Genomic DNA, 25073 nt, shown 5'->3' with positions numbered 1-25073 from the left:
CCAGGTTATGACATCCAGGTTATGACATGGTTATGACATGGTTATAACATCCAGGTTATGACATCCAGGTTATGACATGGTTATGACATCCAGGTTATGCCATGGTTATGACATGGTTATAACATCCAGGTTATAACATCCAGGTTATGACATGGTTATGACATCCAGGTTATGACATCCAGGTTATGCCATGGTTATGACATGGTTATAACATCCAGGTTATAACATCCAGGTTATGACATGGTTATGACATCCAGGTTATGACATCCATGTTATGACATGGTTATAACATCCAGGTTATGACATGGTTATGACATCCAGGTTATGTCATGGTTATGACATGGTTATAACATCCAGGTTATGACATGGTTATGACATCCAGGTTATGACATCCAGGTTATGACATGGTTATAACATCCAGGTTATGACATGGTTATGACATCCAGGTTATGACATGGTTATGACATCCAGGTTATGACATGGTTATGACATCCAGGTTATGTCATGGTTATGACATGGTTATAACATCCAGGTTATGACATGGTTATGACATCCAGGTTATGACATGGTTATGACATCCAGGTTATGTCATGGTTATGACATGGTTATAACATCCAGGTTATGACATGGTTATGACATCCAGGTTATGACATGGTTATGACATCCAGGTTATGTCATGGTTATGACATGGTTATAACATCCAGGTTATGACATGGTTATGACATCCAGGTTATGACATCCAGGTTATGACATGGTTATGACATCCAGGTTATGACATCCAGGTTATGTCATGGTTATGACATGGTTATGACATCCAGGTTATGTCATGGTTATGACATGGTTATAACATCCAGGTTATGACATGGTTATGACATCCAGGTTATGACATCCAGGTTATGTCATGGTTATGACATGGTTATGACATCCAGGTTATGTCATGGTTATGACATGGTTATGACATGGTTATGACATCCAGGTTATGTCATGGTTATGACATGGTTATGACATCCAGGTTATGACATCCAGGTTATGACATGGTTATGACATGGTTATGACATCCAGGCTGTCTGCTATTTTATCTCCTCAGGCGAGCTCGGCGCCAGGAAGTGAAACATGGGGATTCAATGAGCCAGTGTCACAATGCAGAAGATGGTAATTAGTGTGTTTGTGTGTGCGTCTACTAAATGTTTATGTCTGTCTATGATACTGTATGCCTCTTATTGCAGCTAGCGCCAGCCAGTCTCAACTCAGTAGGTAACTCAACTCATATTATTGTGGCTTTCAATGTATTCATTTGCGCTAAGTTACAGGGTCAGCCGGCCTTAGTTCACTAGGCTCCTAGGACCATGTCTGATGTACTGTAACTTAGTTCACTAGGCTCCTAGGACCATGTCTGATGTATTGTAACTTAGTTCACTAGGCTCCTAGGACCATATCTGATGTACTGTAACTTAGTTTCTCCGTCTTAGATCATAATATATTAGTTTACAGTCCGTTGCAGCACCAGTCAGCTTTCCTCCAGTTCAGTATTACCACGATGTGTGCTGATGTAACTCGTCTTGTGGTACGGTACCAGACCAGCTGTAAATGTCTGGAGATTACATGTGACTGCTCATACGTTAATGGGGCGGCAGGGTAGCCTAGTGGTTAGAGCGTTGGACTAGTAACCGGAAGGTTGCAAGTTCAAACCCCCGAGCTGACAAGGTACAAATCTGTCGTTCTGCCCCTGAACAGGCAGTTAACCCACTGTTCCCATGCCGTCATTAAAAATAAGAGTTTTGTTCTTAACTGTTGAATAAAGGTAAAATAAAAAAAATGAAAATGAATTTGTCGACTCTCTGTAGCAGAGACGGCTTCGGTATGACCCAATGCTACGATCGTGTCCGACAGCTTAGCTGATGACGAACCGTTAGTTCGCCCTCTAGTGGACCTACTGTACTGCTCTAGCTAGGTACAAATTGCCCTCTGAGTCATAGATCTAGGGTCAATTTACCCTCCTCAAATCCTAACCTAATCCTTTGAAGGAGGATCACAAAACAGAACTCTGAACCAGATCGTGTGTTCCCCCCAGAACTCTGAATCAGACCGTGTCCCCCCCCAGAACTCTGAATCAGATTGTGTCCCCTCCCCCCCAGAACTCTGAATCAGATTGTGTCCCCTCCCCCAGAACTCTGAATCAGATTGTGTCCCCTCCCCCCCAGAACTCTGAAGCAGTGACATAACTTTTAACAGCTCCTGTTTCCTGCCTTCCAGGTTCTGAGTCAGTGGAGCTGAAAGTGATCTATGGGGTGCAGAGCAGCTCAACCTTCCTAGAGTGTATGCCCAGATCCCAACAGGCTACAGTCAAGTGGACAGTTCAGTCGCCACACACTCGCACTAGCAGAGAGGTGAGGGAACATTGATCTCCTCATTCATAATTGAACCATTGACTAATATTAATCTAATAACTAACTTTTTCTTGTCTTGCCCTGCTGTCCTCGTTCAGCTGCTCCAGAGCGAGGATCGTATGGTCCACATGAAGCGAGGTCTCCTGGTGCAGCGGCTGGAGCCAGGGGACGCTGGCCTCTACACCTGTACCACCCTGGAGCACTCCTTCTCCCAGGTCCAGGCCCGCTACAACCTCCAGGTTATACCCCAGCAGAGCATGACAGCATCCCAGGCCAAGGCAGCTGATCCTGGGGCCGGAGGGGCAGGGCTGAGGGGGGGCCTGGTTCCTGGGAGCCACACCAAGCTCCTCAGGAACTACAAGGACCTGCACATGGTGGGCATGGCTAGCATGAGCGCAACCGAGTACTGTGAGCAGCTGTGGTACCGAGAGAAGAAGAAGCTACGCCAGGTGAAGTGGAAACAGACCCAGGTGGACAACGGCAAGGCCAGGGTGCGACGGCACGACTCCACCCCACTACAATGACCAGCTGGGGATGGGGATGGACAGAGATGTGGGCTGCGTCACAGTTCTCCGCGGTTTCTCCTGATATGTGCACTTTCACTCATGGATATAACAAGGGTGTAAAAACTCCATCCAGCCAATGCTTACACCGAGCCCGTGCCTTGAAATCCATGACAGGTAGTGTGCAAGGGCACACTTCATGTACAAGGGTGCATAATCAGAAAGTAGCCTTGGAGATAAAGAGAATGTATGAACACACAGTAATACAGCCTTTATTTGAACAGACAAAACATTAAGAACACCTTCCTAATATTGAGTTGCACCTCCCCCCTCTTTTCCCTCAGAGGTGTCGAAAGCGTTCCACAGGGATGCTGGCCCTTGTTGACTCTAATGCTTCCCACAGTTGTGTCAACTTGGCTGGATGTCCTTTGGGTGGTGGACCATTCTTGATACACGCGGTAAACTGTTGAGCGTGGAAAAAACCCAGCAGCGATGCAGTTCTTGACGTACTCAAACCTGTGCGCCCGGCACCTACCACACCCCGTTCAAAGGCACTTAAATCTTCTGTCTTCCCCCTTCACCCTCTGAATGGCGCACATACAGTACTGATCAAACGGTTTAGAACACCTACTCATTCAAGGATGTTTTCTTTATTTTTACTATTTTCTATATTGTAGAATAAAGAGGGAAGACATCAAAACTATGAAATAACACATATGGAATCATGTAGTAACCCAAAACAAAAATGTGTTAAATCAAAATCTATTTTATATTTGAGATTCTTCAAATAGCCACCGTTTGGATTTAACAAGTGACATCAATAAGGGATCATAGCAGATCGCATGGTCAGTCTATTTAATCGAAAAAGCAGGTGTTCCTAATGTTTTGTCTACTCTGTGTCTTAGCTTAATATTGTTATTATCAGTTAACCTTTGTCGCACAGAATAATGTGTATGATATGATATTTTAGATTTACATCACTCCTCAATCATTCCCTTGTATTCTGTGTAGACAGGATTTCGACCCGAAACGTTTGTTATTGCGCTCTGGACTGGTGAGTTTGTTACCAAATAAAAACAGGACAGACCGTTCTCTGCCACATGTGTTGAGGGGGGTGGGGTGGGGTGGGGGTGGGGGGGGTTATTTGCTCCATCATCACAACCACAGGTGTTCTGGAACTTCAGAGCTGTGAGGGGAGGAAATGAGTTGGGCCACTCTGATGTTCTCCTTCCTTCCTTCCTTCCTTCCTTCCTTCCTTCCTTCCTTCCTTCCTTCCTTCCTTCCTGGCAGAGTAGAGGATAAACATTTCATTTCCTGGTCCTGTGGACAACAACGCTGAGAAGCCTCCTTTACATTTGAAGAGTTTATTTTAGATAAATTCAAAAATAGTTTATTTCAGATGTATATAACAATTGTTTTTTTGTTTGTTGTTGTTGCAAAACACTATATATACAGTGTTTAACTGGAATGGAATGTTCCTATCCTTTATATTTAACATATAAATTACAAAAGAGTTTATTTACAAAACACTATATCCATCCATTTTTTTTCCATGTGTTTTAAAAAATTCCATGAGAAATAAATGCTGATGGGGTACCTTTGTGTGAAGTATTACTGTCCTCGTAATAATAATAAATAATAATGTTCAACGTGTATAACGTGTATTGGTTTAGTTAGTAAAGAGCTGTATATCCAACGTTTAGCTAGAATGTTCCTGTCCTGTATATATTTCACTTATATATTCAACACATGAATCTAGCCTCATTCTATAGTGTTTGGTTAGAGTTAGGTCTCATCCCAAATGACACTCTGTTCCCTATATAGTGTACAAATTGTGACCAGATCTCATATTATTTTATTACATCCTGTTTAACTACAGTATATATATATATATATATATATATATATATATATATATATATATATATATATATATATATATACACACATGTATATTTTTTATGTTGGATGTATCATTTGTATAGCTCTTTATTAAAAATAAAAAATAAAGTAATTATTTGTCACATTTGACTGTGTAAAACCTTGCAGTGCCACTTTTTTTCTCTGAGAGTGAGGCGGATATATCTCGTCATGGCAACCAAAATGTGATGGTTTGTCTCTCTGAACCCATCTAGTGATAGTTAAAAAAAAAAATTATATACCAGACAGATAAACCTGAAGGAAACATTGATCTAATTCCAAAAGATGTTTGGCTTTGAAGCTGAAGCGTTACAGATTCCTAGATTGAAATGTATAGGTCATTTCAGATTGAGCCGACATATGCACAGGTTACTGTGAATGCCATCTCCATGCCTTTACATTTCAATTACGCTAAAGCTGAACTTCCGCAGTGCACATTGAACAGAGCCCTCAGGCTAACATTTCTAGACGGTATGGTATCCTGTATCAATTAGGCCGCTGGTTGAATAGCCAGTGTGTCAGACAGACCTCAGACAGAGCTGTGGACAGTGTGGTTATTTTTGACTGGGAAAATCAAAGGTTCTCAGCATCTGGAGAGAATGAACACACACGCACACACACACAGACACACACACACACATACACACACACACACACAGACACACACACACACATATACACACACACACACATATACACACACACAGACACACACACAGACACGCACACACACACACACATGCGCGTACACACACACACACACACACACACACACACACACACACACACACACACACACACACACACACACACACACACACACACACACACATGCGCGTACACACTGAGGCAGGTTTTCCTCTAACTCTTGACCTGGGCTTTCCTCCTTTCAGATTTCTTTAAACACTGAGTGGCTTTCTAATAGGTATCGAGTTTTCCTGAATGTTTCAGCCTTGACTTAAATCTGTTTTGAAATCAAAGAGACGGTTTGAATTTTTTTTTGTCCATGACTCCAAAACAATTGACTGAGCTTTGGGAATTTTGTCCAGACTGTCCAGATGAATCCTGGTGAAAATCTTTGATCCCTTATTGATGTCACTTGTTCAATTCACTTCAGTCAGTGTCATTTAAGGGGAGGAGACAAGTTAAATAAGGATTTTTAGGCCTTGAGACAATTGAAGGGGTGGGGTGCAACTCAATATTAGGAATGTGTTCTTAATGTTTTGTACACTCAGTGTATTTTGCCCTAAGAGTTGTGCAAAGTTGGTAGAATCTTATTCACAACGATTCACAGCTGTAATGGTGCTTTCATCAGATAGGGTGTGAAGACGTGCGATTAAGAAATCTATGTTTTGTATTTTTATTTTATTAATTTTAGAAAATTGTCTATAATTTAATAAGCCATGGTAATCAGCACAGATCTCATAATTCAACAGTAGTGTAACCGACCGGGTATCAAACGTGCAAAAGACTGAACATTGAAAAAATACGAATTTCCAACGTATTGTGTTGACTGAATGGACATGTTCCACCGTGTGACTTGTTGTTTATCGTATAGTTATCACCATCTAGTGTTGGTTTTTTGTACACTGCACAACTGACCTGTTGACGTGTCATTTGTTTTTCCATTATGTCGTACAGTCATCGTTTAATAAGCAAGGTTTCAGTTTATTTATCCTATTTATGTGTACGTTACCTTTACATATGAGTCAAAGGAGTATATTATAAAGCTGTACGGGACCTTTTTCAGTGAGACACCCTTCCAGTAGCTACTAGTATGTTGCTTCGCTACACATCACGAAAGGGAATGGTTTGGTGATTCATTAGCATAAAATGTAGTATCATAATTTCATGTCATAACGCCTTTCCTAATGGAGGTAAAGACTGCTATGTTAAAAAGGAACGATTGCTTTCAGAATTTGGACACATTTACCTCTCTCTTCGTGAGATAGGTCTACACATTGTTGAACAAACTAAATAATTGCAAGTATGACTATAATTTAAAAGTCACCCATTCACATACAAACAATTGATTAGCTAAGTAAATAAACTCGATAATATATTCCTGAATGAACATCCCGAAAACTGACACTGTTCATGTCATGATGACTAACCATTTAGACAAAAAAAAAACATATATTATTTTTTTAATCACACGATTGTAGTGAATGTTTTTTATTTTTTTTATAATAAAATAAAAAATAAAAATCTATAAATATTTTCCTGATTATAAAAAAAAAAGTATAAATACAAAGTTAGGACGATTATAAGGAGATAGAATGGAGCGGAATAAAACGTCGATGACGTCATCAAAAGTCGCCATGTGTCTGTGACGTTTCCAGCGTGCCGCCGTGAGTGAAGTTTGCGAAATAAACATGTGAAACTTTCGCTTATATTAATAGATCGTTTCCACCCCCCCTTCATACCAACCACCCTATTCGTCAAATCCACAACAATACGTTTGAGCTACAGTTGTCTTCTGCAACTTCAAAAAAAAAGGTAGGCAATCCAGGTGTTTAAAAGCAGTGCACTTGAGTGATCCTGTCGTGACACGACTCCCTTGTTTTTCGGTATGAGCGACTCGTGCGTGCTCGGTAACGTTTGCTGGCTTGTGTTGGGAACACATTGTTAAACAACCCAGTGATCTGATAGTGTACTAACTGCCTAGACTATATACGCCGCACCTAGTTGTGAGTTAGGAAGAAATCAAAAGCAGCCTAGCTTGCTACGCTAATTTACCTAACAGTTGGCTGGGGACGTTATTTACGCAAAGTTGTTTCCACACAAACACAATGCTAGCGTTAGTTAGCCACCTGTTGGATGACTTTTTGCTAGCTAGAGCTACCATATTGACACACTTATCTTGTTTCTCTCCCAACTAACTACTCGTTAGTTAGACATCTAACTATTTAACTAACTAGTTACGCAGTACTCCTGATCCCCGTCGACTGACTAGTTAGTTTACGTCACGTCGTTTGTCCAAGTAACTAATTATCCAGCTTAAACGTGACTAGTAAGCTAGATCAAACTGCGTTGATCAGTTCAGACATCGACATCGAGTAGCTAACGAGTGACTTTAGCTACTGTTTTCACTCTTAACGTTAATCTAGACATTTGCAGAGAGTGAAATGTCAGGATGACATTCAAGATCTAATATCAGAGTCTGGGTAAACAGACACACGTCGAGTTGTCGTCTCTCATGTACCCTCTCAGAACTTAATCATCCTGTATTGTACATCTTCTCTTTCTCTCTATCTCACTGTGCCCTCCTTCTCTCAGGTAAAAAACAAACAAACATGGCCTCTCCTGCTGTGCTGGTGGACGCCAAGGCAGAGCTGACCTCTCTGCTGGACCAATGGGAGACGGAGCAGCAAGGAACCACTGACGACCTGGTCTCCATCCTCACCAAGTCAGTAACACCAACGAGCTAATAATGGAAAAGACTAGTGGGAGACTTCAGTGGATTTACTGGCAATGTTTTTTGTTGTTGTATAGGCCTGTTGCTGTTGTGCTGTTTAGGTCCATCTGTTGCTGCTGCGTAGACATTACAAAAGTCATCTTCTATTCTTCATATGACAGACAGTTGATAATTCATGTTTTCTTTGCGTGTGTTAGAATCTCTGAGCTGGTAGAGCGCGAGACAGAGGAGTATCACAAGGCTGATCCTGATCCGTTTGATGACCGACATCCAGGACGAGCAGACCCAGAATGCATGTTGGGACATTTACTCAAAATCCTCTTCAAGAATGACGACTTCACAAACGCGGTAAGAATCGAGGCTACAAATTGAACTACACTTCTTCTATTACGTTAATTAGACTGCTGAGGCCTGTGACTGTGTTAACCCTGTGTCTGACCTCTGACCTCTCCCTCTAGTTGCTGAATAGCTATGTGATGACCAGTAGAGAGCTGTGTTAACCCTGTCTGATCTCTGACCTCTCCCTCTAGTTGCTGAATAGCTATGTGATGACCAGTAGAGAGCTGTGTTAACCCTGTCTGATCTCTGACCTCTCCCTCTAGTTCCTGAATAGCTATGTGATGACCAGTAGAGAGCTGTGTTAACCCTGAGTCTGACCTCTGACCTCTCCCTCTAGTTGCTGAATAGCTATGTGATGACCAGTAGAGAGCTGTGTTAACCCTGAGTCTGACCTCTGACCTCTCCCTCTAGTTGCTGAATAGCTATGTGATGACCAGTAGAGAGCTGTGTTAACCCTGAGTCTGACCTCTGACCTCTCCCTCTAGTTGCTGAATAGCTATGTGATGACCAGTAGAGAGCTGTGTTAACCCTGAGTCTGACCTCTGACCTCTCCCTCTAGTTGCTGAATAGCTATGTGATGACCAGTAGAGAGCTGTGTTAACCTTGAGTCTGACCTCTGACCTCTCCCTCTAGTTGCTGAATAGCTATGTGATGACCAGTAGAGAGCTGTGTTAACCCTGAGTCTGACCTCTGACCTCTCCCTCTAGTTGCTGAATAGCTATGTGATGACCAGTAGAGAGCTGTCCATGAACACGGCAGCGTGTCGTCTGCTACAGAACATAATGCCTGGTCTGGAGACAGCTGTGGTGTTCCAGGAGAAGGTACTGTACTGTCATTCAGACAGCTGTGGTGTTACAGGAGAAGGTACTGTACTGTCATTCAGACAGCTGTGGTGTTCCAGGAGAAGGTACTGTACTGTCATTTAGACAGCTGTGGTGTTCCAGGAGAAGGTACTGTACTGTCATTTAGACCGCTGTGGTGTTCCAGGAGAAGGTACTGTACTGTCATTTAGACCGCTGTGGTGTTCCAGGAGAAGGTACTGTACTGTCATTCAGACAGCTGTGGTGTTCCAGGAGAATGTACTGTACTGTCATTTAGACAGCTGTGGTGTTCCAGGAGAAGGTACTGTACTGTCATTCAGACAGCTGTGGTGTTCCAGGAGAAGGTACTGTTATTCAGACAGCTGTGGTGTTCCAGGAGAAGGTACTGTTATTCAGACAGTTGCGGTGTTCCAGGAGAAGGTACTGTACTGTCATTCAGACAGCTGTGGTGTTACAGGAGAAGGTACTGTACTGTCATTCAGACAGCTGCGGTGTTCCAGGAGAAGGTACTGTTATTCAGACAGCTGTGGTGTTCCAGGAGAAGGTACTGTACTGTCATTTAGACAGCTGTGGTGTTCCAGGAGGAGGTACAGTACTGTCATTCAGACAGCTGTGGTGTTACAGGAGAAGGTACTGTACTGTCATTCAGACAGCTGCGGTGTTACAGGAGAAGGTACTGTACTGTTATTCAGACAGCTGTGGTGTTACAGGAGAATGTACTGTACTGTCATTCAGACAGCTGTGGTGTTCCAGGAGAATGTACTGTCATTCAGACAGCTGTGGTGTTACAGGAGGAGGTACTGTACTGTCATTCAGACAGCTGTGGTGTTACAGGAGAAGGTACTGTACTGTCATTCAGACAGCTGTGGTGTTCCAGGAGAATGTACCGTCATTCAGACAGCTGTGGTGTTACAGGAGGAGGTACTGTACTGTCATTTAGACAGCTGTGGTGTTACAGGAGAATGTACTGTACTGTCATTCAGACAGCTGTGGTGTTCCAGGAGAAGGTACTGTACTGTTATTCAGACAGCTGTGGTGTTACAGGAGGAGGTACTGTTATTGTCAATCTCCTAGCATCCTTGACTAGCTCCATTGCCCCCCTCCCACCCGGTCATAATATTATTTTCGGGGCTAATCTAGAAGGAACGCTGCTGTCATTTGTATCTAAACATCATAGTTAGAAATCTAATTGAATCCATTATGGAAACAAGTAGTTTTTCCTACACGCACACAGTCCCCTTGTGAATGTTCTAAAGCCCTGTTTTGAAATGCTGTGGATGTGCTCTCTAGACCAAACTGTCTGTGTGTGTGTTGAAACAGGAGGGTCTGGTTGAGAAGCTGTTTAAATGGGCCCAGGAGGCAGAGCAGCCTCTGTGTATCTATGCTACAGGGCTACTGGCCAGAGCGATGGAGAACCAGGAGATAGCTACCAACTACAGGGATGACAACTCTAAACTGGTTAGTGTACACAGGCACACGTTGTTGTTGTTGTTGTTGTTGTTTGAGATGTTGTTGTTGTTTGAGATGTTGTTGTTGTTTGAGATGTTGTTGTTGTTTGAGATGTTGTTGTTGTTGTTTGAGATGATGTTGTTGTTGTTGTTGTTTGAGATGTTGTTGTTTGAGATGTTTTTGTTGTTTGAGATGTTGTTGTTGTTGTTTTTTGAGATGTTGTTCATAGACGATGCTTCAATGTAAATCCTTGGTGTCTCAGGTGCCACTAATGCTGATGCGGCTACGTGAGCTGCAGGATAAAGACTCAAAGAGTCGTCAGGCCTTAAAACACCCCAGTCCAAAGAAGGCTTCTCAGTCCCTCCAGTCTGTAGCAGAGGAACCTACAGACAGAGACGTTGATGAGGAAGAGGGCAGCACATCTCAGAATACAGCAACGGATAACATGGAGGAAGATGAGGAGGAGGAGGAGGAGGAAGAGGAGAAGAAGAAAAAGGAGAGAGGAAGAGAGACGACATGTAGTAGTAGTAGTAGTAGTTGTAGCAGGCCTGTGTGGTCCAGACCCAAGCCGTCGTTCCACTTGGGTAAGGCCCAGAAGACCAGCAGCTGTGTATCGGTGAAGCCCATTCCAGACCCCCTGTACCAGCCAGGCCCAGGCCCCGAGACCAGCCTGGGAGAGCCTGAAACCAGGGGGCAGGAGTCTGGAGGAGGACTGGGGAGGAAGAGAACAGCCAGGGAGAATGGAAGGAAAGTCAAACAGGTGAGATCCACCAGGCTGTTTTCTGAAATAACATACTTTTCCCTGTAGTGCAATATTTCTGACCAGGGCTTTTTCAGACTCACACCCTGTTGTTGTACCGGGTCTTGTACCGGGTCTTGTACCGGGTCTTGTACCGGGTCTTGTACCGGGAATTGTACCGGGTCTTGTACCGGGTCTTGTGTATTGTCTTCATATACAGCTGCAAATCAAATCAAATGGCTGCTTTTTTTGGGGGGGGGATAATTAACCTCTCGTCTGAATCCACACAGAAACTCCACTTCACCACCCCTTCCATGGATCCAGAGAGAGGCTTGTCCTGCTGTACCGGTAGTGACCAGTCTAACAGTAGCTGGTCAGAGGTCAGCTCCTGGGTGATTGGGGGTAACTACCGGCTGTACCCCCTCACCCCTGCTATAGAGCAACGCCTCATCCTCCAGTACCTCACACCCCTAGGAGATTACCAGGAGGTAAGGAGTGGACCCTTATCTCTCACTCACACAGATATTAAGGACCCCATCACCACTTAACATTGGTCCCACTTCCCATAATTTGATCCCTGATTTGCATGTATTTACATTGTAGGTACATGAGCAAGTACAGTGTTGGTCATACACAAAGTACTTTATAAATTATATACTTATTTTTTAAAGCCATTCTACATGTTAGTCACTTAACTGGTCAATATAAGTTTTGAATAAATCTATTTTATGTGCTTTGAGGACTTTAACCAACTGTTATGTTCTCACTGCCCCCCCCCCGGACCCCCTGGAGCTGCTAGCTGTGTTCATGCAGATGGACACCAGAGAGCTTCTTATGCACTACATTGACCTGAAGCACACCAACGATGTCCAGCTCACCTTCGACTCACTCCTGGTAATCATCATCATCATCACTGATCTCATTATTTAGCATTAGTGCCTCTTTCCAGATCGTCACATGTTTACGGTTGTATTTCCAATTAATACATTGTTATTCCCTATTAGGTGTATTGGTGGATTTTTTTTATTTTAGCCAGCTAGTCAATACCTGTAGAAAATAAAGGTTGTTTTTGTAGACAGCTAGTCATTACCTGTAGAGAATAAGGGTTGTTTTTGTAGACAGCTAGTCATTACCTGTAGAGAATAAGGGTTGTTTTTGTAGACAGCTAGTCATTACCTGTAGAGAATAAGGGTTGTTTTTGTAGACAGCTAGTCATTACCTGTAGAGAATAAGGGTTGTTTTTGTAGACAACTAGTCATTACCCGTAGAGAATAAAGAAAACGGACTGAAAGCTCAAGGCGACAGACGGTGCAGAGAAACTCCCTTGGAAACAGAAGGGTTCGGAGACTCACGACATGAGTATCTCAATAACCTGACAGTAGCAGATCAGCTGTGTCTGTGTGTCTGTGATAAGACCATTTTTTGAAGGCCGGAACGGCTGGGTTCTGCTCTCATAGAGATAGTGTCTGAATGTTGTTGTGTAACGGATGTCGTTTGCTCTCTCTCTGTTCTCTCTCTCTCTCTCTCTCTTTTCTCTCTCTCTCTCTCTTTTCTCTCTCTCTCTATTTTCTTTCTCTCTCTCTTCTCTCTCTCTCTCTCTTTTCTCTCTCTCTCTTTTCTCTCTCTCTCTTTTCTCTCTCTCTCTCTCTTTTCTCTCTCTCTCTTTTCTCTCTCTCTCTCTCTCTCTCTTTTCTCTCTCTCTCTCTCTCTTTTCTCTCTCTCTCTGCTCTCTTTCTCTCTCTCTCTGCTCTCTCTCTCTCTCTGCCGCCAGTACCTCGCCTCCCTGCTCCTGCACAAGAAGTTTGCTGCTGACTTCATAGCTCACGGAGGAGTGCAGAAGTTGCTGGAGATCCCCAGACCCTCCATGGCTGCCACTGGGGTGTCACTGTGTCTCTACTACCTAGCTTATAACCAGGACGCCATGGAGAGGGTAGGAGTCATATTCAGTGGCTTGTGAAAGTATCCACCCCCCCTTGGCATTTTTCCTGTTTTGTTGCCATACTTACAACCTGGAATTAAAATATCATTAAAGTATCATTTGATTTACACAACATGCCTACCACTTTGAAGATGCAAAATAATTATAATATAATTACAATAGAGCATGGGTGTCAAACTCTGGCCCGTGGGCCAAATTTGGCCCGCGGGGTAATTATATTTGGCCCGCGAGACAATACCAAATTACTACTAGAGCTGGCCCGCCGGTATTATACAGCGCATTCACCACTAATACTACGAATCCCATAATGCTCTGCTGTTTTCGCGCGCCAATCAGGACAGGACCCAGAAACGCTCTCTCCTCTGTGACAGTAGTCATAGCAACATAGACGCTACAACTGTCAGCGAGCTAACCCTTCCCAAAAATGGCGAAAGAAAGGCAGAAAACAGGAGCTTTCTGGACAAGTGGGAGGCAGAATATCTGTTTACATATGTAAAAGACAAACCTGTTTGTCTTGTTTGTGGAGTCAACGTGGCTGTAAGTAAGGAGTACAACATTAGACGACACTATGAAACGAAACACCATGACAAATACAAGGACCTGGACATGACTCAAAGGAGCCAGAAAGTAGAGGAGATGAAAAGAAGTTTGGTTTCACAACAGAATATGTTTAAAAAAGCCACATCACAAAATGAGGCTGCTGTAAAGGCTAGTTATATAGTGGCAGCAGAGATCGCAAAATCAGCCCGGCCCTTTAATGAGGGAGAGTTCATGAAAAAGTGCATGATGAAGGTTTGTGACCTCGTATGCCCAGAGAAAAAACAAGCATTTTCAAACGTGAGCCTGAGCAGGAACACAGTAGCTGATCGCACATGTGATCTTGCCACCAATCTGTATGACCAGCTGATGGAAAAGGGAAAAGATTTTGTTGCGTTCTCCCTCGCTGTGGATGAGAGCTGCGACGCATCTGATACTGCTCAGCTGTCAGTCTTCATCCGTGGAGTGGACTCAAATCTGTGTGTTACGGAGGAGCTATTAGGATTCAAATCAATGCATGGCACAACCACAGGAAAGGAAATCTTTGAGGAGGTTTCCAAATGTGTAACTGAAATAAAGCTGCCGTGGGATAAACTCGTTGGATTAACGACAGATGGTGCGCCAGCGATGTATGTAAATGTAAAAAGAGTGGACTGGTGGGCATGGTTCGGGAGAAGATGCGGGAAGAGAACTGTGCAGGTGAGCTAACTGTTTACCACTGCATCATACATCAGGAAGCACTGTGTGCCAAAGCCCTAAAGATGGAACATGTTATGACCACAGTAACACAGGTAGTTAACTTTATAAGAGCCAAAGGTCTAAATCACCGCCAGTTTAAATATTTTCTGGAGGAGTGTGGTTCGGAATACGCAGACGTGCCGTATCACACAGAGGTGAGATGGCTAAGCAGAGGAAAAGTACTGAACAGATGTTTCGAGCTGCGTGAGGAAATATGTCAATTCCTGGAAACCAAAGGGAAGGATACAGCAGAGCTCCGGGTGCAAAAGTTCCTGTGTGAGCTGGCCTTTCTCTGTGACATCTCGAGCCATCTCGATGCGCTGAACCTGCAGCTTCAGGGGCGGGGGCGCATCATCACAGACATGTACGCTGCAGTGAGGGCCTTCAAAACTAAACTGTGCCTGTGGGAGAATCAGATGCTGCAAGGAAACCCTTGCCATTTTCCCTGCTGCCAATCCATAAAAGCGCAGATCTCTACCGCCGTGTTCCCATGCGCACAGTTTGCTGAAAAACTCAGTGTTCTCGCCGCTGAGTTTAGCTGGCGATTTGCCGACTTCGATGCCCAGAAATGCAAGTTTGAACTGCTTAGTAATCCCTTCGCAGTTGATGTGGAAAATGCACCAACCAACATCCAAATGAAGCTGATTGAACTCCAGTGCAACGACACGCTGAAGTCAAAGTATGATGCTGTGGGCGCCGCACAGTTTCCACGGTTCATCCCTGACACAATGCCTCAGCTCCGCACCCAAGCTGCTCAGATGCTCTCCATGTGCGGCAGCACTTATCTATGCGAGCAACTTTTCTCCTCGATGAAGATGACCAAAACAACTCACAGGAGACGTCTGACTGATGAACATCTTCGCTCGATACTGAGGATTTCTTCAGCTCAGAGCTTGAGCCCAGACATTGATGAACTAGCATCCAAGAAGAGATGCCAGGTATCTGGCTTGGGCACATCAGATTAGACCAGTGTGCAATAATTAACGTTTTCTTTATGCACTTTTTCTTGCTACAAGGCAATGGCTTGAATGGTTGATTGATTTATTATAATTTTATTTGTAAAATTATTAGCCAGTGGAAAAAGTTGATTTTGGTATTTAAATCAGAAGGCTGCAAATAGAAAAGAGGCATACAATTTTTATTTACATTTTATTTATTTAATAAATGAATGCCATTGATGTGTTTTTTCATTTGAAATTCGATTTTGCATGTCTCCACTATTAAATTATATATTGTATGGTAATAAGCGATGCTTGTTCCATATTCAATGTTAAAGCAAAACTTGTTTGGGTCCATATTAAAAGGTTAATTTGTTCAATGTTGGCCTGTGACTTTGTTCAGGTTTTACATTTTGGCCCACTGGGTATTTGAGTTTGACACCCCTGCAATAGAGCCACCTTTCGCAGCAATTACAGCTGCAAGTCTCTTGGGGTATGTCTCTATAAGCTTGGCACATTTAGCCACTGGGATTTTTGCCCATTCTTCAAGGCAAACTGCTCCATCTCCTTTAAGTTGGATGGGTTCCGCTGGTGAACAGCAATCTTTAAGTCATACCACAGATTCTCAATTAGATTGATGTCTGGGCTTTGACGAGGCCATTCCAAGACATTTAAATGTTCCCCTTAAACCACTCTAGTGTTGCTTTAGCAGTACGCTTAGGGTCATTGTCCTGCTGGAAGGTGAACCTCCGTCCCAGTCTCAAATCTCTGGAAGACTGAAACAGGTTTCCCTCAAGACTTTCCCTGTATTTATCGCCATCCATCATTCATTCAATTCTGACCAGTTTCCCAGTCCCTGCCGATGGGGAAAAACATCAGCACGCATCACTGTGGGGATGATATTCTCGGGGTGATGAGGTGTTGGGTTTGCGCCAGACATAGCGTTTTTCTTGATGGCCAAAAAGCTACATTTTAGTCTCATCTGACCAGAGTACCTTCTTCCATATGTTTGGGGAGTCTCCCACATGCCTTTTGGTGCACACCAAAGTGTTTGCTTATTTTCTGCTTTAAGCAATGGCTTTTTTTCTAGCCACTCTTCTGTAAAGCCCAGCTCTGTGGAGTGTACGGCTTAAAGTGGTCCTATGGACAGATACGCTAATCTCCGCTGTGCAGCTTTACAGCTCCTTCAGGGTTATCTTTGGTCTCTTTGTTGCCTCTCTGATTAATGACCTCATTGCCTGGTCAGTGAGTGTTGGTGGGCGGCCCTCTCTTGGCAGGTTTGTTGTGGTGCCATATTCTTTCCATTTTTTAATAATGGATTTAATGGTGCTCAGTGGGATGTTCAACGTTTCTGATATTTTGTTCTAACCCAACCCCGATCTGTACTTCTCCACAACTTTGTCCCTGACCTGTTTGGAGAGCTCCTTGGTCTTCATGGTGCTGCTCGCTTGGCGGTGCCCCTTACTTAGTGGTGTTGCAGACTCTGGGGCCTTTCAGAACATATACTGAGATCATGTGACACTTAGATTGCACACAGGTAGACTTTATTTATCTAATTATGTGACTTCTGAAGGTAATTGGTGGCACCAGATCTTATTTAGGCGCTTCATAGCAAAGGGGAGGGGCATCATGGAAAAGGGGAGGGGCTTCATAGCAAAGGGGGTGAATACATATGCACACCACTTTTTTTATTTTATTTTTTAAAATATTTTTTTCACTTCACCATTTAGGACTATTTTGTGTATGTCCATTACATGAAATCCAAATAAAACTACATTTTAATTACAGGTTGTAATGCAACTAAATAGGAAAAAAACACCAAGGGGGATGAATACTTTTGCAAGGAACTGTTTACACACACACACTTACCCCACACAGTAGCACATCCACATTCAACTACCAAAATGAAACCTCATTGGATGTCATTTTGTTTGCTGTCACGTGACTTGGAACATATAACTGTGTAGGTGTGTTTGTTACCTGACTGTCTCTCCCTCCTACAGGTGTGTCTGTTACCTGACTGTCTCTTCCTCCTACAGGTGTGTCTGTTACCTGACTGTCTCTCCCTCCTACATGTGTGTTTGTTACCTGACTGTCTCTCCCTCCTACAGGTGTGTCTGTTCCCTGACTGTCTCTCCCTCCTACAGGTGTGTCTGTTACCTGACTGTCTCTTCCTCCTACAGGTGTGTTTGTTACCTGACTGTCTCTCCCTCCTACATGTGTGTTTGTTACCTGACTGTCTCTCCCTCCTACAGGTGTGTCTGTTACCTGACTGTCTCTTCCTCCTACAGGTGTGTCTGTTACCTGACTGTCTCTTCCTCCTACAGGTGTGTTTGTTACCTGACTGTCTCTCCCTCCTACATGTGTGTTTGTTACCTGACTGTCTGTCCCTCCTACAGGTGTGTCTGTTACCTGACTGTCTCTCCCTCCTACAGGTGTGTCTGTTACCTGACTGTCTCTCCCTCCTACTGGTGTGTCTGTTACCTGACTGTCTCTCCCTCCTACAGGTGTGTCTGTTACCTGACTGTCTCTTCCTCCTACAGGTGTGTTTGTTACCTGACTGTCTCTCCCTCCTACAGGTGTGTCTGTTACCTGACTGTCTCTCCCTCCTACAGGTGTGTCTGTTACCTGACTGTCTCTCCCTCCTACATGTGTGTTTGTTACCTGACTGTCTCTTCCTCCTACAGGTGTGTCTGTTACCTGACTGTCTCTTCCTCCTACAGGTGTGTCTGTTACCTGACTGTCTCTCCCTCCTACAGGTGTGTCTGTTACCTGACTGTCTCTCCCTCCTACATGTGTGTTTGTTACCTGACTGTCTCTCCCTCCTACAGGTGTGTATGTTACCTGACTGTCTGTCCCTCCTACAGGTGTGTCTGTTACCTGACTGTCTCTTCCTCCTACAGGTGTGTCTGTTACCTGACTGTCTCTCCCTCCTACAGGTGTGTCTGTTACCTGACTGTCTCTCCCTCCTACATGTGTGTTTGTTACCTGACTGTCTCTCCCTCCTACAGGTGTGTCTGTTACCTGACTGTCTGTCCCTCCTACAGGTGTGTCTGTTACCTGACTGTCTCTTCCTCCGACAGGTGTGTCTGTTACCTGACTGTCTCTTCCTCCGACAGGTGTGTCTGTTACCTGACTGTCTCTTCCTCCGACAGGTGTGTCTGTTACCTGACTGTCTCTTCCTCCGACAGGTGTGTCTGTTACCTGACTGTCTGTCCCTCCTACAGGTGTGTTTGTTACCTGACTGTCTCTCCCTCCTACAGGTGTGTCTGTTAACTGACTGTCTCTCCCTCCTACAGGTGTGTCTGTTACCTGACTGTCTCTCCCTCCTACAGGTGTGTCTGTTACCTGACTGTCTCTCCCTCCTACAGGTGTGTCTGTTCCCTGACTGTCTCTCCCTCCTACAGGTGTGTCTGTTACCTGACTGTCTCTCCCTCCTACAGGTGTGTCTGTTACCTGACTGTCTCTCCCTCCTACAGGTGTGTCTGTTACCTGACTGTCTCTCCCTCCTACAGGTGTGTCTGTTACCTGACTGTCTCTCCCTCCTACAGGCGTGTCTGTTCCCTGACTGTCTCTCCCTCCTACAGGTGTGTCTGTTACCTGACTGTCTCTCCCTCCTACAGGTGTGTCTGTTACCTGACTGTCTCTCCCTCCTACAGGTGTGTCTGTTACCTGACTGTCTCTCCCTCCTACAGGTGTGTCTGTTACCTGACTGTCTCTCCCTCCTACAGGTGTGTCTGTTACCTGACTGTCTCTCCCTCCTACAGGCGTGTCTGTTCCCTGACTGTCTCTCCCTCCTACAGGTGTGTCTGTTACCTGACTGTCTCTTCCTTCTACAGGTGTGTCTGTTACCTGACTGTCTGTCCCTCCTACAGGTGTGTCTGTTACCTGACTGTCTCTTCCTCCTACAGGTGTGTCTGTTAGCTGACTGTCTCTCCCTCCTACTGGTGTGTCTGTTACCTGACTGTCTCTCCCTCCTACAGGTGTGTCTGTTACCTGACTGTCTCTTCCTCCTACAGGTGTGTCTGTTACCTGACTGTCTCTCCCTCCTACAGGTGTGTCTGTTACCTGACTGTCTCTCCCTCCTACATGTGTGTCTGTTCCCTGACTGTCTCTCCCTCCTACAGGTGTGTCTGTTACCTGACTGTCTCTCCCTCCTACAGGTGTGTCTGTTACCTGACTGTCTCTCCCTCCTACAGGTGTGTCTGTTCCCTGACTGTCTCTCCCTCCTACAGGCGTGTCTGTTCCCTGACTGTCTCTCCCTCCTACAGGTGTGTCTGTTACCTGACTGTCTCTCCCTCCTACAGGTGTGTCTGTTACCTGACTGTCTCTCCCTCCTACAGGTGTGTCTGTTACCTGACTGTCTCTCCCTCCTACAGGTGTGTCTGTTACCTGACTGTCTCTCCCTCCTACAGGTGTGTCTGTTCCCTGACTGTCTCTCCCTCCTACAGGTGTGTCTGTTACCTGACTGTCTCTCCCTCCTACAGGTGTGTCTGTTACCTGACTGTCTCTCCCTCCTACAGGTGTGTCTGTTACCTGACTGTCTCTCCCTCCTACAGGTGTGTCTGTTACCTGACTGTCTCTCCCTCCTACAGGTGTGTCTGTTACCTGACTGTCTCTCCCTCCTACAGGCGTGTCTGTTCCCTGACTGTCTCTCCCTCCTACAGGTGTGTCTGTTACCTGACTGTCTCTCCCTCCTACAGGTGTGTCTGTTACCTGACTGTCTCTCCCTCCTACAGGTGTGTCTGTTCCCTGACTGTCTCTCCCTCCTACAGGTGTGTCTGTTACCTGACTGTCTCTCCCTCCTACAGGTGTGTCTGTTACCTGACTGTCTCTCCCTCCTACAGGTGTGTCTGTTCCCTGACTGTCTCTCCCTCCTACAGGTGTGTCTGTTACCTGACTGTCTCTCCCTCCTACAGGTGTGTCTGTTACCTGACTGTCTCTTCCTCCGACAGGTGTGTCTGTTACCTGACTGTCTCTCCCTCCTACAGGTGTGTCTGTTCCCTGACTGTCTCTCCCTCCTACAGGTGTGTCTGTTACCTGACTGTCTCTTCCTCCGACAGGTGTGTCTGTTACCTGACTGTCTCTTCCTCCTACAGGTGTGTATGCTGCCGGACAGTGTGCTGTCAGACATGGTGGGCTATGCCTTGTGGCTCCTGGAGTGTTCCCACGCGTCGGGCTGCTGCCACACCACCATATTCTTCTCCATCTCCTTCTCATTCAGAGCCATACTGCAGCTGTTTGACCACCAGGATGGCCTCAGGAGACTAGTTAACCTGGTGAGTAGGGTGAGAGACGGGGGAGATTGGCTCTGAATGAGAGAATCTTACTGCAGTCATCAGGACAGTTAACCTGGTGAGTAGGGGGGAGAGACAGGGGAGATTGGCTCTGAATGAGAGAATCTTACTGCAGTCATCAGGACAGTTAACCTGGTGAGTAGGGGGGAGAGACGGGGGAGATTGGCTCTGAATGAGAGAATCTTACTGCAGTCATCAGGACAGTTAACCTGGCGAGTAGGGGGAGAGACGGGGGAGATTGGCTCTGAATGAGAGAATCTTACTGCAGTCATCAGGACAGTTAACCTGGTGAGTAGGGGGAGAGACGGGGGAGATTGGCTCTGAATGAGAGAATCTTACTGCAGTCATCAGGACAGTTAACCTGGTGAGTAGGGGGGAGAGACAGGGGAGATTGGCTCTGAATGAGAGAATCTTACTGCAGTCATCAGGACAGTTAACCTGGTGAGTAGGGGGGAGAGACAGGGGAGATTGGCTCTGAATGAGAGAATCTTACTGCAGTCATCAGGACAGTTAACCTGGTGAGTAGGGGGAGAGACAGGGGAGATTGGCTCTGAATGAGAGAATCTTACTGCAGTCATCAGGACAGTTAACCTGGCGAGTAGGGGGAGAGACGGGGGAGATTGGCTCTGAATGAGAGAATCTTACTGCAGTCATCAGGACAGTTAACCTGGCGAGTAGGGGGAGAGACGGGGGAGATTGGCTCTGAATGAGAGAATCTTTCTGCAGTCATCAGGACAGTTAACCTGGTGAGTAGGGGGGAGAGACGGGGGAGATTGGCTCTGAATGAGAGAATCTTACTGCAGTCATCAGGACAGTTAACCTGGCGAGTAGGGTGAGAGACGGGGGAGATTGGCTCTGAATGAGAGAGTAGAGCTCCAGTAGTCCCCCTTGCAGTATTCCCACTGCCTAGTTTCTATGTCGTCCCTCGGCTACTGATTTCAGAAGACAGTTGTGCTGCCAGAGGACCTTGAAATTGCTTTCCTTTTGTAGCGTCACAGCCCTGAAGGTGCGGTGGCTAAGTTTAATTTGTGAAGAAAAGGTTCTCTCGTCAGGACTGTTTTTTTTTCCCCTCTGACCCATGACCCAGTGGCTGTGTATCCCCTCACCTCTCTCTCTCTCTAGATCAGTACATTAGAGATCCTGAACCCAGAGGACCAGGGGGCCATGTTGAGTGACGACCAGGTGTTCTCCAGCCGTCAGACAGCCAAACACACCTGTATGTGCCTGAGAAGGTATTTCGAGGCCCACCTGGCTGTCAAGGTGGAGCAAGTCAAACAGTCCCTCCAGAGAACTGAAGGGGGCGCTCAAGTTCACCCTCAGCCTTACTACAAGGTAGATTCCCTATTGAAGTTGATGTCCTGAGGTGAACACACTAACTAACATGCATTTACATATGATCAACATATGTTACTTTTGGATGATAAAGATGTATGTATTGATTAGTTTAATTATTGATTATGGATAACGAAGACTAATTGATTGATTTCAGTGATTGATTGATCGATTTGTTTTTATAAATTTTTTATTTATTTCACCTTTTTATTTAACAAGTTCTCATTTACAACTACGACCTGGTCAAGATAAAGCAAAGCAGTGTTGACACAAACAACAACAGAGTTACACATGGAGTAAACAACAACACAGAGTTACACATGGAGTAAACAACAACACAGAGTTACACATGGAGTAAACAACAACACAGAGTTACACATGGAGTAAACAACAACACAGAGTTACACATGGAGTAAACAACAACAACAGAGTTACACATGGAGTAAACAACAACAACAGAGTTACACATGGAGTAAACAACAACAACAGAGTTACACATGGAGTAAACAACAACAACAGAGTTACACATGGAGTAAACAACAACACAGAGTTACACATGGAGTAAACAACAACACAGAGTTACACATGGAGTAAACAACAACACAGAGTTACACATGGAGTAAACAACAACACAGAGTTACACATGGAGTAAACAACAACACAGAGTTACACATGGAGTAAACAACAACACAGAGTTACACATGGAGTAAACAACAACACAGAGTTACACATGGAGTAAACAACAACACAGAGTTACACATGGAGTAAACAACAACACAGAGTTACACATGGAGTAAACAACAACACAGAGTTACACATGGAGTAAACAACAACACAGAGTTACACATGGAGTAAACAACAACACAGAGTTACACATGGAGTAAACAACAACACAGAGTTACACATGGAGTAAACAACAACACAGAGTTACACATGGAGTAAACAACAACACAGAGTTACACATGGAGTAAACAACAACACAGAGTTACACATGGAGTAAACAACAACACAGAGTTACACATGGAGTAAACAACAACACAGAGTTACACATGGAGTAAACAACAACACAGAGTTACACATGGAGTAAACAACAACACAGAGTTACACATGGAGTAAACAACAACACAGAGTTACACATGGAGTAAACAACAACACAGAGTTACACATGGAGTAAACAACAACACAGAGTTACACATGGAGTAAACAACAACACAGAGTTACACATGGAGTAAACAATAAACAGAGTTACACATGGAGTAAACAATAAACAGAGTTACACATGGAGTAAACAATAAACAGAGTTACACATGGAGTAAACAACACACAGAGTTACACATGGAGTAAACAACACACAGAGTTACACATGGAGTAAACAACACACAGAGTTACACATGGAGTAAACAACAACACAGAGTTACACATGGAGTAAACAACAACACAGAGTTACACATGGAGTAAACAACAACACAGATTTACACATGGAGTAAACAACAACACAGAGTTACACATGGAGTAAACAACAACACAGAGTTACACATGGAGTAAACAACAACAACAGAGTTACACATGGAGTAAACAACAACACAGAGTTACACATGGAGTAAACAACAACACAGAGTTACACATGGAGTAAACAACAACACAGAGTTACACATGGAGTAAACAACAACACAGAGTTACACATGGAGTAAACAACAACAACAGAGTTACACATGGAGTAAACAACCAACAACAGAGTTACACATGGAGTAAACAACCAACACAGAGTTACACATGGAGTAAACAACCAACACAGAGTTACACATGGAGTAAACAACCAACACAGAGTTACACATGGAGTAAACAACAACACAGAGTTACACATGGAGTAAACAACAACAACAGAGTTACACATGGAGTAAACAACCAACACAGAGTTACACATGGAGTAAACAACCAACACAGAGTTACACATGGAGTAAACAACCAACACAGAGTTACACATGGAGTAAACAACCAACACAGAGTTACACATGGAGTAAACAACCTAAACAGAGTTACACATGGAGTAAACAACCTAAACAGAGTTACACATGGAGTAAACAACAATAAACAGAGTTACACATGGAGTAAACAACAATAAACAGAGTTACACATGGAGTAAACAACAATAAACAGAGTTACACATGGAGTAAACAACAATAAACAGAGTTACACATGGAGTAAACAACTAAACAGAGTTACACATGGAGTAAACAACTAGAGTTACACATGGAGTAAACAACTAGAGTTACACATGGAGTAAACAACTAGAGTTACACATGGAGTAAACAACTAGAGTTACACATGGAGTAAACAACTAAACAGAGTTACACATGGAGTAAACAACTAAACAGAGTTACACATGGAGTAAACAACAACTAAACAGAGTTACACATGGAGTAAACAACACTAAACAGAGTTACACATGGAGTAAACAACAATAAACAGAGTTACACATGGAGTAAACAACACACAGAGTTACACATGGAGTAAACAACACACAGAGTTACACATGGAGTAAACAACACACAGAGTTACACATGGAGTAAACAACAACACAGAGTTACACATGGAGTAAACAACAACACAGAGTTACACATGGAGTAAACAACAACAACAGAGTTACACATGGAGTAAACAACAACACAGAGTTACACATGGAGTAAACAACAACACAGAGTTACACATGGAGTAA

The 25073-nt window shown here is 44.2% G+C and overlaps 2 protein-coding genes and 2 long non-coding RNA genes across 7 annotated transcripts in view; 3 read left to right on the top strand and 1 right to left on the bottom strand.

The window, feature by feature from the left end:
• The window catches only part of LOC118379945 (semaphorin-3D-like), a 175322-nt gene extending 171320 nt beyond the window's left edge, over positions 1-4002 (top strand). The window contains exons 16-18 of the mRNA XM_052526219.1: positions 1088-1152; positions 2254-2387; positions 2486-4002. Of these exons, the coding sequence (XP_052382179.1) occupies positions 1088-1152; positions 2254-2387; positions 2486-2911 (625 nt within the window). The 3' untranslated portion in view covers positions 2912-4002. The remainder of the gene's footprint in view (positions 1-1087; positions 1153-2253; positions 2388-2485) is intronic.
• Positions 4003-7133: 3131 nt separating this feature from the next.
• LOC118379912 (DDB1- and CUL4-associated factor 1) overlaps positions 7134-25073 on the top strand; it is a 60748-nt gene continuing 42808 nt past the window's right edge. Inside the window, exons 1-11 of one of the 4 annotated variants that reach the window (XM_052526215.1) lie at positions 7134-7309; positions 8090-8219; positions 8426-8576; positions 9275-9388; positions 10709-10846; positions 11100-11597; positions 11867-12064; positions 12369-12470; positions 13348-13506; positions 20828-21007; positions 22148-22357. In XM_052526215.1, coding sequence (XP_052382175.1) covers positions 8107-8219; positions 8426-8576; positions 9275-9388; positions 10709-10846; positions 11100-11597; positions 11867-12064; positions 12369-12470; positions 13348-13506; positions 20828-21007; positions 22148-22357 — 1863 coding nt within the window. In that variant the 5' untranslated portion in view covers positions 7134-7309; positions 8090-8106. Of the gene's footprint in view, positions 7310-7361; positions 7381-8089; positions 8220-8425; positions 8577-9274; positions 9389-9486; positions 9518-9658; positions 9690-10708; positions 10847-11099; positions 11598-11866; positions 12065-12368; positions 12471-13347; positions 13507-20827; positions 21008-22147; positions 22358-25073 lie in introns of those variants that run through there. The other 3 variants (XM_052526216.1, XM_052526218.1, XM_052526217.1) reach the window with 3 other exon arrangements.
• LOC127932042 (uncharacterized) lies at positions 9690-10350 on the top strand. The gene is made up of 4 exons (XR_008143684.1): positions 9690-9770; positions 9809-9856; positions 9895-9932; positions 10062-10350. It is a non-coding gene; the product is annotated as an uncharacterized LOC127932042 (long non-coding RNA).
• LOC127932039 (uncharacterized) lies at positions 21098-22141 on the bottom strand. The gene is made up of 3 exons (XR_008143680.1): positions 21769-22141; positions 21541-21616; positions 21098-21386 (listed from the first exon to the last, which is right to left on the bottom strand). It is a non-coding gene; the product is annotated as an uncharacterized LOC127932039 (long non-coding RNA).

Source organism: Oncorhynchus keta, chromosome 10, assembly GCF_023373465.1.
Source record: "Oncorhynchus keta strain PuntledgeMale-10-30-2019 chromosome 10, Oket_V2, whole genome shotgun sequence".
Classification (NCBI taxonomy): domain Eukaryota; kingdom Metazoa; phylum Chordata; class Actinopteri; order Salmoniformes; family Salmonidae; genus Oncorhynchus; species Oncorhynchus keta.
This window is presented reverse-complemented; position numbering and strand designations above follow the sequence as displayed.